This window comes from Calidris pugnax, unplaced genomic scaffold (genome assembly GCF_001431845.1).
Source record: "Calidris pugnax isolate Ruff unplaced genomic scaffold, ASM143184v1 scaffold211, whole genome shotgun sequence".
Taxonomy (NCBI): Eukaryota; Metazoa; Chordata; class Aves; order Charadriiformes; family Scolopacidae; genus Calidris; species Calidris pugnax.
Genome location: NW_015091083.1, coordinates 3116017 through 3133532, shown reverse-complemented (window position 1 = coordinate 3133532; position 17516 = coordinate 3116017). Strand labels below are relative to the sequence as shown.

General features: G+C 38.5%; 1 protein-coding gene across 7 annotated transcripts in view; it reads right to left on the bottom strand.

The window, feature by feature from the left end:
* UNC79 (unc-79 homolog (C. elegans)) overlaps positions 1 to 17516 on the bottom strand; it is a 108295-nt gene that overhangs the window by 30301 nt on the left and 60478 nt on the right. For 5 of the 7 annotated variants that reach the window (XM_014957642.1, XM_014957645.1, XM_014957643.1 and 2 more), the window contains 10 exons: positions 16926 to 17033; positions 13382 to 13498; positions 11266 to 11349; positions 9205 to 9307; positions 7266 to 7406; positions 3185 to 3223; positions 2106 to 2218; positions 1934 to 2019; positions 897 to 1070; positions 429 to 497 (listed from right to left, as the gene is read on the bottom strand). In XM_014957642.1, the coding sequence (XP_014813128.1) occupies positions 429 to 497; positions 897 to 1070; positions 1934 to 2019; positions 2106 to 2218; positions 3185 to 3223; positions 7266 to 7406; positions 9205 to 9307; positions 11266 to 11349; positions 13382 to 13498; positions 16926 to 17033 (1034 nt within the window). The remainder of the gene's footprint in view (positions 1 to 428; positions 498 to 896; positions 1071 to 1933; positions 2020 to 2105; positions 2219 to 3184; positions 3224 to 7265; positions 7407 to 9204; positions 9308 to 11265; positions 11350 to 13381; positions 13499 to 16925; positions 17034 to 17516) is intronic. The other 2 variants (XM_014957644.1, XM_014957648.1) reach the window with 1 other exon arrangement.

Genomic DNA, 17516 nt, shown 5'->3' with positions numbered 1-17516 from the left:
TATTTTAAAGTGTTGTCAGAAAAGCCAACGACTTTCACGATCACTGTGACATCTGAAGCAGGAGAAAAAATCTTTTTCCCCTCAGAGGTGTTTTTGCGAAATTCTCTCTAAAATTTTTTTTTTTTTTTTTTTTTTTTTTTTTTTTTTTTTTTTTTTTTTTTTTTTTAAAGAGAATGGCAAGGGGGGTGGGAAAGAGAACATCAAATCTTTAAGAAGATATACATTCACACCCACACATGAATGTAATCCCACCCACACTTTACTGTAACCTAGATTCCAAAGCTTTTATCATTCTCCAAAGAGTATTGGACTGCACAATTTTATGCTTACATATAATACTTTCCTAGCTAGAGGATAAGAACACATTCATAGAATACCGCAGGCTGGCTAAATCTGAGGCAACAGAGTTTTGTCTTCTTGGAACTTACCCTGGTGGCACTCGTGGTAGGTATCTTCAGCAAGCAAATCATGATTCTTAAACTAGAATCTAAAGAACACTGTGAACATATTTGAAGGCAGGAAAGAAAGAAAAAAAAACAAAGGAAAAAAAAATCCCAGAGTTAGTACCTTTCTGTGCACATGTCTTGCTTTTAGCTAAAATGCTGGTTCTCTCAAATGCAGTATTCTAATCTGACAAAGACAGGGCATGGTAAGTGTAGAGGAAAAAAGCCAACAAAGACACAAAGAGTACTCAGGTCAGAGTTGTTATTTGTTACCCATAGAAAATATAATTAAAGAAATGGATCAGATATACAATAAATCCAGTCCTCTGGAAACGTCAGTTGAATCATTAGAAAATATTGATAACAATCCACTTGATTTCTCATCAACAGCTTCCCTGTTGTTTCAGGACACCCCAAGCACTGGCAGTTATAGCTCGTTTCTATACATCTTACCTTAAGTGGCAAAACACAGGGGAGTTTAGTAAGGAAGGTCTGAAACTGATTACTAATTGTGGTCCAGAGGTTGCTGGGCGAATCCATGGGCAAGGCTTCCATAAAGGTAGCAATATTTTCCAAACAGCGTAGCATCGCACCCCCTGCTGGTAAATTCTTTTTGTTGTTTAAACCCTGGCAAACAAAACAGACACATGCAGAAATGGTCCCTTGAGTAGTATTTGGAAATGCTGAGGTTATTTTTTAGAGACCAAATACTACTTACCTCATCCATAACGATAAAATTCTGTGCAGGGAATTTGAACTGTGCATGTGACAGTTAGGTCTAGTTCAGTTCCTAAAGAACTGACCAAAAGATTTCGAGCTAAAATGTTATAAGCAGGGCTCTTATTCATGCTTAGACTGTCACAGCAATAAAAAATGCAGAACTCAAAGTATTCACTAGCAGATTGCCCATGTTTTCCTTTGGACAGTTTTAAACAAGCTATGTTCATTAATGTTCAGTAGGCTATGTATGCTTTTTTGGGTTGTGTACTAAGGCCAGGAATGGAGAGACATAAGCAGTTTTAAAGTGATGTCGAAGTCTTTGTCTGAAGCAACTGCTGCACCTTGGAAGAGCAAGTGACGAGTGCCAGCGGGAGGGTAACAGCTATGGCAGGAACAAGTCGAGTGCACAGAAAGCACTCAGTGAAAGGCAGGCAATAAATCTTTGGACTACCTGGGGAAACTGCCATCAGATACAGAGGAGAGGGAGAACTGAGATGTTCCTGAAAATCAGAAATAGTGCTGGGAGAAAGGATGGCCCAACTACTAATGTATAGGAAAGCTCCAGGAATGGGAAACCAAACACAAAAAAAACACAAACAAAATAAACAAAAAACCAAACCCAACATGGTGGGGACAGCCTAATCCTGCTTCCAGCAAGGACAAAACAAAAATTCACATTGCATTTGGTGATGCAAGTTTGCACCCTTAATGAATGAGGAGAAATGACTAAATAAAACTAGCACCATTAACAGAGCTGATTGCCAACATACCTCTAACAGCTGGCTCAGAGCAGCGATGGAACTCAGCTCACTGAAGTCCATAAGAGACATGGCCAAGGTCCGTAAAAAACTTCCATCTGAAATTCAAATGCCATTTTTGCACTGGTTGTCCACACAGAGATAACTGAAAGAGTGAGAAATGCACCCAGGTACCACACCTTACCTTTAATATTGCTCTGGAAGAGCTGGGGGAAAATGCCATTGGGAGCCAGCTGATGGAACACACAACGGAGGAACTGCTTGGCCACCCCTGCAGCATTTCCAGGGATCATCATGCTGAAATGAAAGGAAGAAAAGCAAGAAGAAAGAAATTGCATTGCAGATTAAACACTTCTCAAAGCTGACTACAGAGAGAAAATAAAGATGATCGTATTCTTTTAAATTAAGGAAGTGCTCAGTTATGAGTGAGACAGTCAAAAGCAGATCTGTCCTCATCCCAAAGACCAGTTCCACATGTTGATTTTATGACGTAAGCTTGCCTATGCACAGCTAAAGAAGTTATGGAGGCATACCTAAAGTATGAAAGTCTCAATAAATAGTTGCGTATTTCCTGATTCTCCATATAAAATTATTTGAGTCATCTCAGTTTGAAATATAATCCTGCTCTCACCTTATGTATTTCAGTGATACAGGATGAAGTTCTTGGCTTTACCATAATGAACAACAGGTAAACACACACATTATAATATTAATTTGCCTCTTGCAGGTCCCTTCCAGAGATGAAGTATTCCCTAATCACTCATAAAATGAATGGTTTCATTTAAAAAGCTAAAGTACTATCTATTTACTCATAAACTACACACCTTAACATATTTTCAGCTTCTCAAAATTAATTTATCCAATTCAGCCTCTGATTTACATAATGAGACATCACTACCAGGGCTTCTCCATGGCCAAGGATGAGTCACTTGACTGAAAGTATGGAGACAGTTTATCAAGACAAATAATCAACACAGAACAAGCTAGAAAAAGCTGCACTGAAATTGTGGAAACCAGAGGGCATCTTTAAATTATGTCTGAATCGGAGTTTTTTCAAGTTCAACGCATAAGAATACGGGTTCCTGTTCATCTTCAAAACATACAAGATATTTTAAACAAGTGGGAAAGGACAGGCTTTTTGTGTTGCTCACAAACCTTAAACAATTTTTTTTAAAAGTTAAATTTAGTTCATTTCAGGGCCATGGCAGATGATGCTTTAGATTAATTGTTTCATTTTGACTAAGGTATCCTTTGCTATCATACCTTTCTGCTTGATTAGAAAAACTGGTACTTGATGCCAACCTGGAATAAAAATAATAAAAAAAATAAGTGAAGCTTGTAAGCTTTTTTTGTGCTTTATTTTTAACTAAGCCAATAAAGTATCATTTTTTTAAAGTAATAAACAAGAAATTCAAAGAACATTTAAAATGTCACCAGAAAGGTCTTCTGAAGAGCACATATATTCAGTCAAATCATGTTTGCCCAACAGAGAAACTGTATTCAGTCTCACGGTCTCATAAATACTTAACAGCTCTAAAGAAAATTCTACTTGCCTCCCTGTAGTAGCATGAAGATAATGATGTAACACTATTGCCTTACATGCACATCATAGATAATTACTAACCTAGAGGGATCTGGAGAAAAAAAAGTTTGCCAGAAGCTGCCTACTGACTGAATTTTTTCTTATTAACACTAAACCAAAATTCCCTACTTGGCAGTCTAAAGTCAGGCTTCTAGTTCCAGATATTGACACCTAAATAACTGGCCTAATTTCAGAAACACTAAGTAGCTACAAGCTTTCACAAAGTAAGATGAGAAATACCACGTTCTCAAAAATCAGGTCATTTATTTTTGTACCTAAATATACACTTTAAAGCCAAATATGGGCATTCAGTGATGAAAACACTGAACACAATCTTAAAGCAAAATCATACCCTTCCATACCCAGGACATGTAAACAAACAGCATCAGGTTTATAATATCAAAGCAACACACTTTTAATACTAAAAGCCACTAAAAGCAATTATAAAGATGTACACTAGAAGCATCTCTTACATACAAAATACCATGCAATTTTTACTTCAATCTGCTGCATATCAGTATTTCAGCTGGTATAAATTGATATGTCTAAATGGAAAATTCAGAGAGCTACGCTAATTTACATCTGCTGATGATTTGGCCTTCAAGACTCATCTTTGATTCACAATCCTTTTGGGCCGGATTTAACTGTTGCTCAATCCTCTTGTCAGCCTCTCTTCTGAAGAGTTTGTCTCTAGTCACCACTGCAAAATCCAAAAGGACCCTAAGGCAGCTCAGTCGAATGCATCAGTGTAAACCAAAATGGGCGGTGATTTTCATTAATGAAGGATGACAAGATGGGGACACAGCATACTTTCAACAGCGCAATAATGTCAGGCTGGATGGTGCAGGGGATTGAAGAGTGTATTCTCTTCAGTTGTCCCTGCATAAGTCAGAAAGACTCTAATCAGTCCCTGTCTCCACTGATGTCAAGAGGAGTCCACTCTAAAATTCCAGACATTAATTCTGGTGTGCAAAGCTAATTCTGGGTGAAAACAGGTCTGAAGCTACCTTCAAGCAATACAGACCTTGATTCTGGAATAACTGTAGCATCTGCTTACATGAAAGCACGTGTGGATTTCTGCAGAATACAATGAGACTAATCACATGGCCTGTGGGCATCATACTTGTTTTCAAAAATCTACTAAAGTATACAAATACAACAGGATAAAATATTTTTTCTAAAAGAAGTCAAAGTCCTGCACAAAGTTGTTCTCTCCTTTCGAATGCAAGTGGGTTTTTAGGATAAACAAAACTTTTGGTTTCTACCTTGGAAAAAACTTCAGGAGAAATGAACACTTGAGAACATCTGAAACTTTTTGAAATTTACAGCTTGTACATATTTATCATTACTACTATAAATATTTTGTTGCACAAAGGCCACAAAGGCCACAAAACCCTCATCATTACCTCCACTTTGCAAGCCACAAAGCAGAGCAGTAAAGGGACAGTAGACAGTAACTGGATGTTCTCAAATTTCTAGATGTTAAGAACAGAAGTTAAGCTTTTCAAAGCTCCTCACTAACTCAAGCACCTAAATGCCATTTTCAAACAGGGCTTTGATACTTGGAAAGCTAAATCTCACTGGAAATCAACGAAATAAGAATCAACAAATCACAAATCTTGATTCAGGAGCTAGGGCATAAGGTTAAGTGCATGCCAGAGTCCTATAAACATGTCAATCTCTAATTGTCTATAACTCAATGACAGAACTTTTTCTTTTCTGAAAATCCCAACAGATGCCTATCTGCACCTGTGGGTACTCAAATAACTTTAGAAAATCTTTCTCTATATTGCTTAGGTATTCTGAAAGATCCTGGATTTCCTAACTCCTTGTTTCCTCTTCTAAGTATGAAAGTAGTAGGTTTTTTTCTAAGAATGAAAATGCAGGAAATGTAATTCACTCTCACCTCTCCTGTCAGATGGGTATTTGGAGGTAATGATACGGCACTGCTTGATGAAAGACAGTGACAGGTTATATATATGAGGCAACTGAATGCCTCTCTGCTTATATATGCTACTTATTTTGCATGTATTCAAAATAATTCCTTTGTAGGGAGCCTCTTATTGGACTTAGAATTTGCCAGAAGTGACAGTCAGTAGGAACAACAGAGGACATTTACTAGGAATAACCCTATTGCATGCTCTCTGCTGCTCTAAAACAATCATCTCACTCCAAAGATACAGCATTTCCTCCTCAAAGCACAGAAAAAGGTAGCCCATTCGGCCCTCATCCCTTGCTAATTTATTTTCAAAATTATTTACTCTGTGTAAATACCACTGTATTTACAAGAACGGATAGCATCTGTCTAGATTTGAAACTTTGCCTCCATCAGAGTTCATTAGCAGTGACAGCAGGGAACTGCAGCTTTGCAATTAATGGAAATGGAGGACTCGAATAGCTGCTGTGTTTAAATGGAATTGGGAGGGAGTGGAGAGGACGGGCTGTGAGGAGCCATGCCCCTGCAGAAACCAAGCGATTTTCATTTCGGTCACTGAAAAGAACACGCTGTGAGGAGCCATGCCCCTGCAGAAACCATAACCAAGCGATTTTCATTTCAGTCACTGAAAAGAACATGGAAAAGGAGAGCTGTGCATCATTTCTGCATTTCTATTGTTGTTCAGAAGTTTATTCTCAAACACCCCCAAAGGCATCCCTCCCACCTCTTGGGCGGGAAGTTGTGGAAGCAGCGAAGGCAGCAACGACCAACGATGCAATAGCAATGGTGCACTTCAATTATCCCACGCGCACTGGGTAGAAGTCACAAGAGAAAAATAATAGACACCAAATGTTTCAGACTTTATCAGAGACAATGTCATGCAGCAGTTAGTTAGGAAGCCCTCATAAGGAGATGCAACTCTTTACTTAGTCTTCATTAGCATACAAAATGTGGTTGAAAAGCCTGAAGAGCTTCAGGTATGCTAATGAATACTCAGGAGTCAACAGTCCTCCAGGAGCAACAAAATTCAGAAAAGCTGACCGCATTTGTGCATAACTTCTAAAGCAGGAACTATATAAAAGTGAAAAATTCTGTCAAAGCAGCAAAAAAGGGTACCCAAGAGAATTCAGTCTTTATAAGAAGCACAGAAGCTGTTTAAGAACACTGGAAGCACAGGGCCAAGGTACCCCACTTGTTAAGACTTCAAGAGACCAGAAAGAAGGAAAGGTGAGGGAGGTTATTAGAAAAAAGAAGGCTTCTTTTGAAAAGCTGAAGTCATGTCTCAAATGAAAGCAGAGAAGAGCATAAATTCTGACAGATCCAATGTAAAAACCACAAGAAGGCAGCCCAAAAAACTGTTCAAGGAGCAACTAGCAGAAGGAATAAAGGCTAAGAGTAAATTTTTCTTCAAATAAAATGGGATCAAGAAGCACACCAGAAAGTATGCTGCATTGATTGCTGTTCAGGTAATAAACAGGGCACTCAAGGAAGATAAGAGTACTGCAGAAAAACTGAGTTAATCTTTTACATCACTGCTTGCAGTGGGACAAGCTGGGGAGACTCCTGACCTGGAACCTCCCTTTGGAGGGTAAAATGGGAGGACATCAAAGGAGCTGCCCAAAATTGAAGTGACAGTTGAAGAAGTTACATAAGAAATTTATGAAATGAGTAACATTTCGATGAGTAACAAAGAAGCAGACAGAACCAGATGTTATTCACTTAAGAGTTCTGAAATATATAACTTCATCCAGTGAAGTTTATGTAAACCCAATTCCAGGCACAAAATTCCTTCGATCCCATGGGACAGAGGAAAGTCCTGCGTTTACCTTCCTACAGACTGCATGATGTCCAACAGCAGAGGGGCAGCCAAGTCTGGACTAAGGTGAATGAAGGTCGAGAGCACAACTATGGCCAGGCCTAGTGTTTCTTCATCATATTCTTCAAGAATAGCCCCACAGTCATGGCACCTGCAAAGAACAATTTTAAAAACCAGCATTAACAAATTTAAAACAAAGTATTACTACATATATGAAAAAAATATGTCTTTTTAAAAGCACCATTATTTAGTATATTCTATTCAAAACGTAGTTAGATAATGAAATGGTGATCTCTCTATAATTAGTAACAGTCTATGGCTTTCAAACATTAATAAAGCTTCTCACTAGAAAGAAGTGAAGAACTGGCTGTTTCTTCACTGACAAATGAGAGAGGCCCACAGGGCAGCCCTTGGTTTGGGTCCTTCATTAGTAGGAATAATTGCTAGCCAGTTCCCTCACTGTACTGGACTGCATCGGTTTGCACTACCCAAGAGAAACCTGCAGCAGTGAGGACGAGCCCTCAGCACTATGAACACCAGCCAGTTCATGCAAACTGGGCTCAGGAGAGGGCTCAAGTCCCTGGCACTCTTCTGTTTAGCAGCCTGGACACAAACAGTGACGCTCATCGATGATCTTAAAGAGATGGAACAATTTCACATTGTCCTTCCTGTCAGTCATGAATTATGAATAACAAATTATACAATTAGGAAACAATGACCTGATTGGTTCCCATAGCAGTTATAGCTAATAAGAAAGAAATCAAAGGACCTCTCAGGGGCACAGAACCTTAGATTTTAGAGAAGTCTCCTTCCCCAGGGCAGATTTGCTGCTGAGTCACTTATCCTTCCTGAAATGCTCAAAGACAACTGATGAAGTTCTGAAAGGGCTCCATAACGTCTAATTATAAAGGGGACGTCAGATTTAGGAGAGATGAGACAGGCTTTCACAGCCTATGAAAAAGGCAAACCAACATGGGGAAACTGGCTTATCTCAGCCCAGTGGGAAGGCTTGCTTAATTTCATCAATCAGTTGCTAATGACTCCAACAGATTGTGATATTTTAACTTAATGGAATTGTACAGGCAATTTTCTTGCCTTTGTTACTTAACAGAAAGAAAATACGCCAACAAAGTCAGGAAAGTCAAGCTCAGCTGGACTGTGTGTTAATAGCTGGTGCTAGAACTTTGGGGAAATGGCCAAAGCAAGTGCCAAAGAGAAGCCTAACTTTTGGGATGCTTCACTTTGTCACGCAATAAGGTCCGCTTCCAGTCACAGCCTGCAGAATGGCCCTGTCTTTCTCCAGTAATCATCCTTGCATGTCTGTCTAGTGGACTGAGTGCAGGAGCACAAGCAAGAACTTACAGTTTCTCTTCCCAATTTTTGACCAAATCAGTGCAGAGCTCCCTGCTGACTGCTTTACTTCTCCATTAAAAAGGGTACACTTAAGTTTAACACTTCCTTTAGAGGCATTTTAACCAACCAATTAAGGTTTGCAGAAGCTTTCAGGATGGGTGAGTATCAGCTTTAAAAATGCTATGTTGATTACACATGATTACACACCAACAGTTAACCTATTTGAACAAAAACCCAAAGGAATTTTAAAAAAGAGCTTTTGATTTTTCCTATGGTGAAAGTGGTTTCCGATGGATCACAAGGAACCCTTGACTTAAAATAGGATGGAAAGTGCTTCCCCTGCCCTCCGTGCACACTCAATAGCCTGAGTCATCATTTTGGCTGTGCAAACTCATGCAGGTCCTACCACAGTAAAAGCACATCTTGCTGACAGTGTTTGGAAAATGTTTACCTTGGAGTACAAAAAATTAATTGGAAAAATTAGCATAGAGACAACTGATGGAACAGACTTTATATTTCCATAAAGTATATCTATACTTTACTTGATCTATTTGAAGTTCAACTAGTTCATTGAAAGGAACAGAAAAAGAACTTACTTGTCAGTCATCAGAGTGGGCTGGTCATCAGCAAATTCTTCTGGTGCAGGTACAAACATACTGACTATACTGGGCGCTGACAGCAAGCTAGATTTTGTGGCTCCTTAAGGCAATTAGGGGGAAAAAATAAAAACAAAAAAAAAGGAAAGAAAATCACTAAACAGAAATCCAAACTGCTTGAAAACATAACAAAGAACAAAAATTCCAGGAAGGCAGATGGAATTGTACCAACTCATTTTTTAGGGAGAGAAGATGATGCTACAGCTCCTATAAGAACAGAGAGCAGAAGATCTGCAGTGTTCCCCCATCATTCTGGAGAATTACCTTCCCGTAGTTCTCAATGACATGAAGAAGGAACTAAGTTCCTATGTCTCATGACCACGTTATCAATCTATTCACACCATCCCTAACAGAGGAGACAAATCAGGAAAGGACAGCTACAAGAAATCATTCATAAGGAGTTGAGAAACATTGAGAACATTGGAGAGCTGGCAATTAGAAATACTTTCCATTAGAAGTCTTCACAAGCATCTTTATTCTCTGAAGCTGAGTTGTTCAGCTGGGGGCATGGCCACTGTGATCACACCAATATATGGGTTTCCCTTTGCCTTTGGCACTTTTTGTGTACCTGATTCCTCATAGATGACTGTTTTAATAGGAAAAGTTATGTGCAATGGAAGATTCAAACTCTGGGCTTCTCAGAGTCCTGCTTTCCAGAATTAGAGCAATATAAAGTAGTCTGACAGTCTAACATCTCTCCAGTATGGTGAGATGATCCTCCCTTGGTCTCTTTGTTTTCAGACAACAGCAATTGCAGAAAAAAAACATACAGAAGAGGCAACTCTCCAGCTAGTCTGGTTGCTAAGAAAACCTCAAGAAGAATAATCAGACCCATTCCTGAGCCATCAGGAACTTGGATCAATGCTACTGTGATATACAAGCTATGTCATTCATCTGAGATGCCTTGTGATAATCATTTAAATATTGTTAGCAGTTTCATTTTCCAGATCACTCAAGACAGAAAGATAGATTCAATACTTAAAGAAAAATATCTCCTTTGGTTGCCACATGTAGCTGACATGATAGAGAATTATTCCTGTTCCTATACAGTTCAGTTCCAATAATGAATCCAGGGAGCTCAGTTGGTAGATACCATCATTATGTATATAAGCTGTCCCCAAGGGCATCTCATTCTAAAAACCAATTTATGAAAAGCTCATTCTAAAAACCAATTTTTAGAAGAGTACCAATGCTCTTTTGATGCCAACTGAAGCACAAATTAAGTAATCCATTATCGACTTTCTTGCTGGTTGTTTCAATCTGCAGATTCAGATTTAATGTTAACATTAGCCTGTTCTGATAATATTTACGGAAAGAGGAGGAAGCTTCTCCACCTAAGCAAGGTTCAGGTGGAATTTCTGATGAGATTATCCCCATACTGAAGAAGAATCAAATTTAACATCAGCTCTCAATATAAATAATCAAATAATCTAAGAAGCTCCCACAATTTCCAAATTCAAAATACATGGAGCGATGAGGGCTTGTTACATCCGAATAATCAGGTTTTAAACAATCATTTTACTAAGTATGGAAGAAAATATTTCTTTTACATACAGAGTTCAGTATTCATAACTGTCCCCTGGGATTTTGTTGGACATGAGCAGATACTTCAGGAAGTCCAGAATACTCTTCAGTAATGTAGGATACCATCCAGAATGCAAGGAATAGGAGTAGATTTTCACATATTTCTAGCCAGTTTTTTCCCCACCCTCACAAATGAATAAAGATTCCTCTACTATGACTTTGGAAGTTTCACTGTCACATTCTCTAGCTGTAAGTCCCCTGGCAGTACACAAATGCTAAAAGCTGTCATAATGCAGGTTACAATGTTGGAATGAAATGTCTTGTATAATAATTTTTCTATAACCTACAATCTGCAGGACAGTTGAGGGCTTAAATATAGCTGAACAGACGATAAAATTCAGCACTATTTGGTCCTAACAAAAAAACCTTCCTGGCAGTCTTAGGAAGGAGATCAGGTCAAATGGACACTGAACTTACCTCTGATTCGTAGTGGTGGTCCCTCCAGGTCAGGGTTTAGGCACACAGGGACATTGCACAGCCGCTTTCCATGCTGTATCTGCTCTGTGAATAAATACAGAACTTCAGTCTCCAGAACTATGAATCCAGCATCTGCCACCACCACCACACATCTTAAACCGTTAAGACAAGAGAAAGACAAACGCACCAGCTATTGAAAAAAAACAAAGAGAAAAATTAATTTTTTAATCAGAGAAAGAGAAAGATAAGAGAAAGACAAATGCAAGTTCAAACAAGCATTTTTTAAGCAAAGAAAAGGCGGGGGGGAGGGAGGGAGAAGGAAGGGGTAGAGAAAGATCAAGGAAGTCCATAACAGAAAAAGGACATAACAACCTAATACCAAAGAAGGCATTTTAGAAAAGCGTCATTAAATAAGAAAGGAAGTATTAGCCATAAAGATTCAACAAGTTACGGAACATACGAGTCACAAAAAGAAAAAGACAGTGTTTAGAAATACCAAGAGACTAGAAGTCAGGTATAGTTTGTGCTGACAGAAGCTAGACACAAAATGATTTTATTTAACAGATAGCAAGCTTGGGAAAAGTGTGGTTTGAAAAAAGAAATGAGAGAGACACATGCTACCTAACAACATAAAAAAACAACAAAGCATGCATGAACCAAGCACGCATCGTATATTTAAGGAGCATCAGACTATTTCCTAGTCATTACACCTGAGTATAATAACTCTTGTGTGACACTAAAATGACAAAATAGTCACACTGAGAATTTGTTCTGAAAAAAAACCAAAGCACCTCTTTTCTGTCCAAATACTAATTTTACTTTGAAGCTAGTGGTTGAAAAAGGGACTGAGAGATGCAAAGCTTTCTTGAAAAGAACATTTTACTTTGTATCTCCACGGTTGGAAGCCTTTAGCTTGAATGAACGTTGGAGGAAAAAGTCATAGATGTTGTGAAGAAAGCCAGTGAACTTGGAACAAGATTAACAAGACAGAGTTCCAAGGTGGTTTTGAGTACTGACTTGCTCCTCTTGAATACAGGCAAACTACCTCTTGCAGGATGCAAGTAGTAACTTTTTCATCTCTAAACCCCTGCCTGAGAAACTAGGTGATACCAGCTTCAATAAACAAACTTACCTGATGATAGAAAAAAAAACCATTGTTATCATTGACAAATTCTGACCTTTATGATTTAAGGAACACATGCTGAGCGTGCTACTCTGGCTGGAGTAGAAAAGATAATCCTGAACTATACCCCATACCTTTAGCCATTCTTCAGCTACAAGATTCAGTTTGATGGAACTTGACACTGAAGACTGAATTAAGCAAAAATTTTAATTCAGCTGTCCAGAACTGCTGGCAAGACATTTGTTCAGCATCCTAAGTTCATATAACGTTTTAAGTATTCCTTTCTCTGGATGCATCTGGATCTGCTGATAAGTTCTTAAGAAGCACGATTCCGTAATGTCACTAACATCAAGATGGGCATTTATGATAAACTAGAATGAATGAATTGTTTAGCAACATCTGATATGAATTTGGTCATAACCAAAAATCTTTTATAAATGAAAAAAACAAATAAAACACTTAAGTAATGATGAAATTATGTGCTTAATTCAGTTTTCATTGCTTTGCATTCATCTTAGAGGGAGAAAAAACAGGTCAGTGAGTGAACAGAAACTTCAGGTGTTCAGCATAAGCTGGCAGAAACTTCTCTTAAAGATAAACAAAACCGGCCAGTATAAGGCACAACTCCTTGATGTACCAACTCCATTGTAAACATACATGCAAATAAATGATTCCATGCACTAGGGATAAAATCCTATAGCTGCTGAAATCAACAGTCATACTTCCATTTCATTCAATGAGGCCAGGAAATAATCCAAGTAATATGCAAAACTGTAGGGACACCACTGTTTCAGAGGGACTACTTCCCAACTACGTAACTATTCCCATTCATACCAGGTGAGAATCTGCTACTCACTACAAAGTTTCACTTTAGACTTGAGATTGATTACTTATCTGCAATGGTAGAATAGAAATACTCACTTTTTTTAATGGATTGATATGGAAAGTAATTGGTTTAGGAAATAAAAATAAAGAACAATAAATGCAGCTCACCAGTATCCCAAGTGCTGATATTGTGGGGAGCACTAGACTGGTGTTCCAGCTGCCTCTTCATTAGCTGGTTCATTGTCAGAGCTCCCAAAGAGCCTCTTTTCATTTGTCTGAACTGAGCTGCAAGTCAGAAATGCAAAAGGATTTCAGGAGCTCAGACAACATGTAAAACTAATCTTATTTCCTGATCTTACAAGCCAGCATGAGATAAAAACTGAAAGGGCAATCCTTGCTCTAAGGATCTTGCTCAAGTCAATATCCACTTTTCACACAACTACACGTAGTACAATTCTGGCCCCAATGACATCAGTCATAAGTGACTTGGATTCAGGATCTCACCCGTTGTGTCAACTGTCAGTGCCTTTTTGTCTCCAAATATAGCACAAGCTCTTCAAAACACTTGGTATCTGTGAAGTGTAAGATACTACCCCAAAATTCACACGCTGACAGGTGATAAATGTATACTTGACTCTCACTCACACACAATGTACCAAAGGAGTAAGCTTGGTCTCCTCCCAGCAAAGTACAGAGGAAGCTCTGTCCATGCTCACCACAGGAAAGCAAATTCACTGCCTGTGCACCACCAGCACCCTTCACGAGTGACACAACCTAAACAGGCCTCCTAAATACCCACCATTCTGGCATAGCACCTGCACATTCTTCTGAAGCATAAAGCCACTAGGATCCCTTTTGCAACTTCACTGCATTCTTCTGACATGGGGCCATCAAGCAACAGGCATTCTATTTTGCCTCATCTGACTATTTAGAATACTTCTTTAAATGGATATTACTGTTTGCTTTAAGAGATGCGTCTCACTGGCTTACACACACAAAAAAAATGTGCATTTATAATTTAAGATTTTTTTGATCATGTATTCTCTCAGTGCTTAAACAGAGGGAGAAACAGGTCATATACAACTCCTGACTTTATTACTTTTTTCTCCATTCATAAGAAAATTCAAATTGAATGACCACAATACATTCCCTTTGACAGTTGAGTCTGAGCAATGTATTTCCACCACTGAAATCAGAATCATTCTCCACAGTATGAAAACAGAGTTTTAAGGCCCTGCTTGAACAGGTTGTGTGAGGCTGCTGGCACCCACCTCCACACAGGAAAGCTTTTAAAATGTTGCCTGAAGTATACGCTTAAGTGCTTTCCTCAACAGGGCCTTAAAGCAAGGGCAACAAAGCAAAATCTTCTCATAATGATTATTTTCATCTGCAAATATATTGAACATCATTTTAAAAAGTATTAACGTAATATCAGCTAGCTAAGCTCTGAAAATAAACTGGGCATTTCATAGATAAACTCCAACTTCTAGAAAGCTCAGAGAGGTTGAGTACCTTCTTCCAAACCTGCTCTACTCAATTTCTATCTGAGTGTTTCAAATTTAGGGAAAGCAGAGTACTCCCTAACGAAACAAATACAGGCCCTGAGTAATAATAAACACAAGGATAACTTCAGTGGGAATCTGCACGCTGAAATTATTTTATTAAATTAAGTATTTTAAGTGTTGCCTCATTATATCCTTTCAATGTATCAGAGTGCATTTAAACTCTGGTTTTGGTCCAAGTACAAATTTCTCCAGCATTGCTGCAAAGCAGTCCTTGTATAACTCAGCTTCTGGAACTGAACCAGACCAAGAGACCATTCCATATTTCACTATTAAGAATTTTATTGCAGCTGCCTTTCACAGCAAATTAGGAGAAAAATAGAATTTCCATCGTTTCCAGGGCAAGGATTTTAAATAGATGCTTTATCACTTTATCAAGCATAGAATTTCCTGATGAAAGAACATTAATTAACATTAGAAGTGACAAGACTGCTTGGAGTGCAGATGACTGTCAAAATATAGAAAATTATCTCTTTGAATTTTCTTAACAGCTTTTGCGATTGTAATTAAAAAAATTTCATGCATATTTCACATAATCAGGCTATTGTTGAGCAGGTTTGGATTTCTATGGTTATTTACCTGATTTCAAATGTTCATAAGAAAAAAAAAAATCAAAATAACAAAAACCCCAGAGAGCTGTCAGCTTTTGAACAGTGTTGGAGCCAGGCTGATTGCTGTGGACCAGCACATGAGTCTTCATGCCTACGACTGACTAGTGGCATAGGGAGGGAAGTTTTCCATGATTGGATTTTCTACAGGAAACCCAACAATCATGGGAAGATCAGTGACATTCATATAGTAACTGGTCAGCCTTTCATATGCTATGGTCTGGTCAATCATCCTTCCATTGCTGTGGAATTCTCTACTCAAGAAGTCCAAAGGCAAAATCTTCATATCACATTTATGCTTTCTGTAGCCAGGCACTGGCTGTACAAGTAATGTTCCTTCTGTTTGTGCTACAGAAGTGCCTTGTGCTCACAGTCCTGATCAGGGCTTATTATGCAAAGGACTGTAAAGACACACAGTAGAACATCAAAAATACTTCCATCTAAATGGACAAGAGACACAAGGGAAGCATTCATCTCCCTTTTTGCAGTTGGAAACTGAGGCACACAGGAAGAGGAAAGGAATATTTACAAAGGAATATAGGCTCACTATCATATAGCTAGTACTCCAGATTTCATATACTGCAATTTACAGGAACAGGAACACCTAGCACTCAGCGAAACCAGTCTTCACTCGCACCTCTTTAGATGCTTTAATCAGTGACATCTGTATCATTATGTCTCCAACAAAGGTACTCTGACTGCAGTGACATGAGACACTTGTGGTATAACTGGAGAGAAAACCTCTAATTTTCAGTACTCATCTAGCAAGTCTAAAATAACATCTTCCTTTAATAGGCCAGACGCCCCTTCCAATCAAATCAGCAGGTGCTGAATTTCAGAAATTAAAACTTAACTTTTCTACAGCAATCTGAAATTGCAGTTCAGCAAGACAGTTGAGTTGATCGAAGAATTCACTGCTGGCAAAGCAGTTCATCATTTTCCTTCCCTTTTCTACTAGTCAGAGTCCTGCTTCATCAACCTTCGGGTGTGTTTTTTAACATTACCTATATGGACACGCCATTCTCCATTTTGTTAGTATTTGCTTTCCTTTGAAGCGGGTATGGGAGCCTCAGATAAACAGTTACCGCATTTCAGCGAGCCACTGAGGAAGTGGTTATTTCAAGGCATTTTACAAAAATTACAAGAGATTTTTTTTCCTAAGGTACAGCAAGAAATGTAGTGAAGAGCATAGTAACAGCCCTTTGTTGCTCTCATCCTCTGCTTCTCTGCACTGACAGTTGACAAAACTTTCTCTCACTGGAAAACAAACATTCAGCCCTAGTGAAATCCTGCTTTTAGCTGCTACCTACTCTAATTTAAGAAAACCATATTTGTCAAATTTGCCATGTCAAAACAGAGAATCTTGCAGCCACTAACTGCTAAAATCCTGCTGACCATCAGAGATTTAACAGATCTAATGATATCCAACACAGCTGTACTTCACTTCCAAGGATCAATGAAACTCAGGGGAAGGCATTTACCATCCATGATATGCATCCGACGCACAAATACAGCAACTTGGATTTAATCCTCAAACCTTACTTGATATAGAAGAGTGACTACTTGTCTCCGGGACACCTGCTTCAAGGGTTGGTGCAGATGATGACTCTCTTGGCATTTCCAGTGTTGAAAGTCCTTTGGCAGCAGGATCTGCATGTGAAAATTGTGCTTAAACTCTCAGTATTTAGAATCAATAAATATTTTCCATCCATTTTGTCCCTGGATGCCTTTTTCACATCTTTTCAGTCATCCGTTCACCATCTGCCATTCCCAGTAGCTTTAAAAGCATCTAGTGTGTGTCATAAGAATTTTTATAGAGGCAAAGGGATCTACTGCTTAAAATAACTTTTGAAAGGAGATTTCTACCTATGCTCTTTAGAGATCAGAACTAATAAATGCACACAGAGTTTGATGTAGATCCCACTCACAGAGTGATTATCAGAACCACCAATATGGAAATAAGACAGGTACCATTGATGTAAAGCTAGTTTAAGTGACAGCTTTTAAAAGCCTTATCTCCAACGTGTTACAAATTTTCATTCAAAAGGCTGCTGATCTAGCAATTGATCTTGAAGACTCAAAAAGTTTCAGATTTTATCATTAAAAAGAAAAATAAGCCATTAAAACTAACGG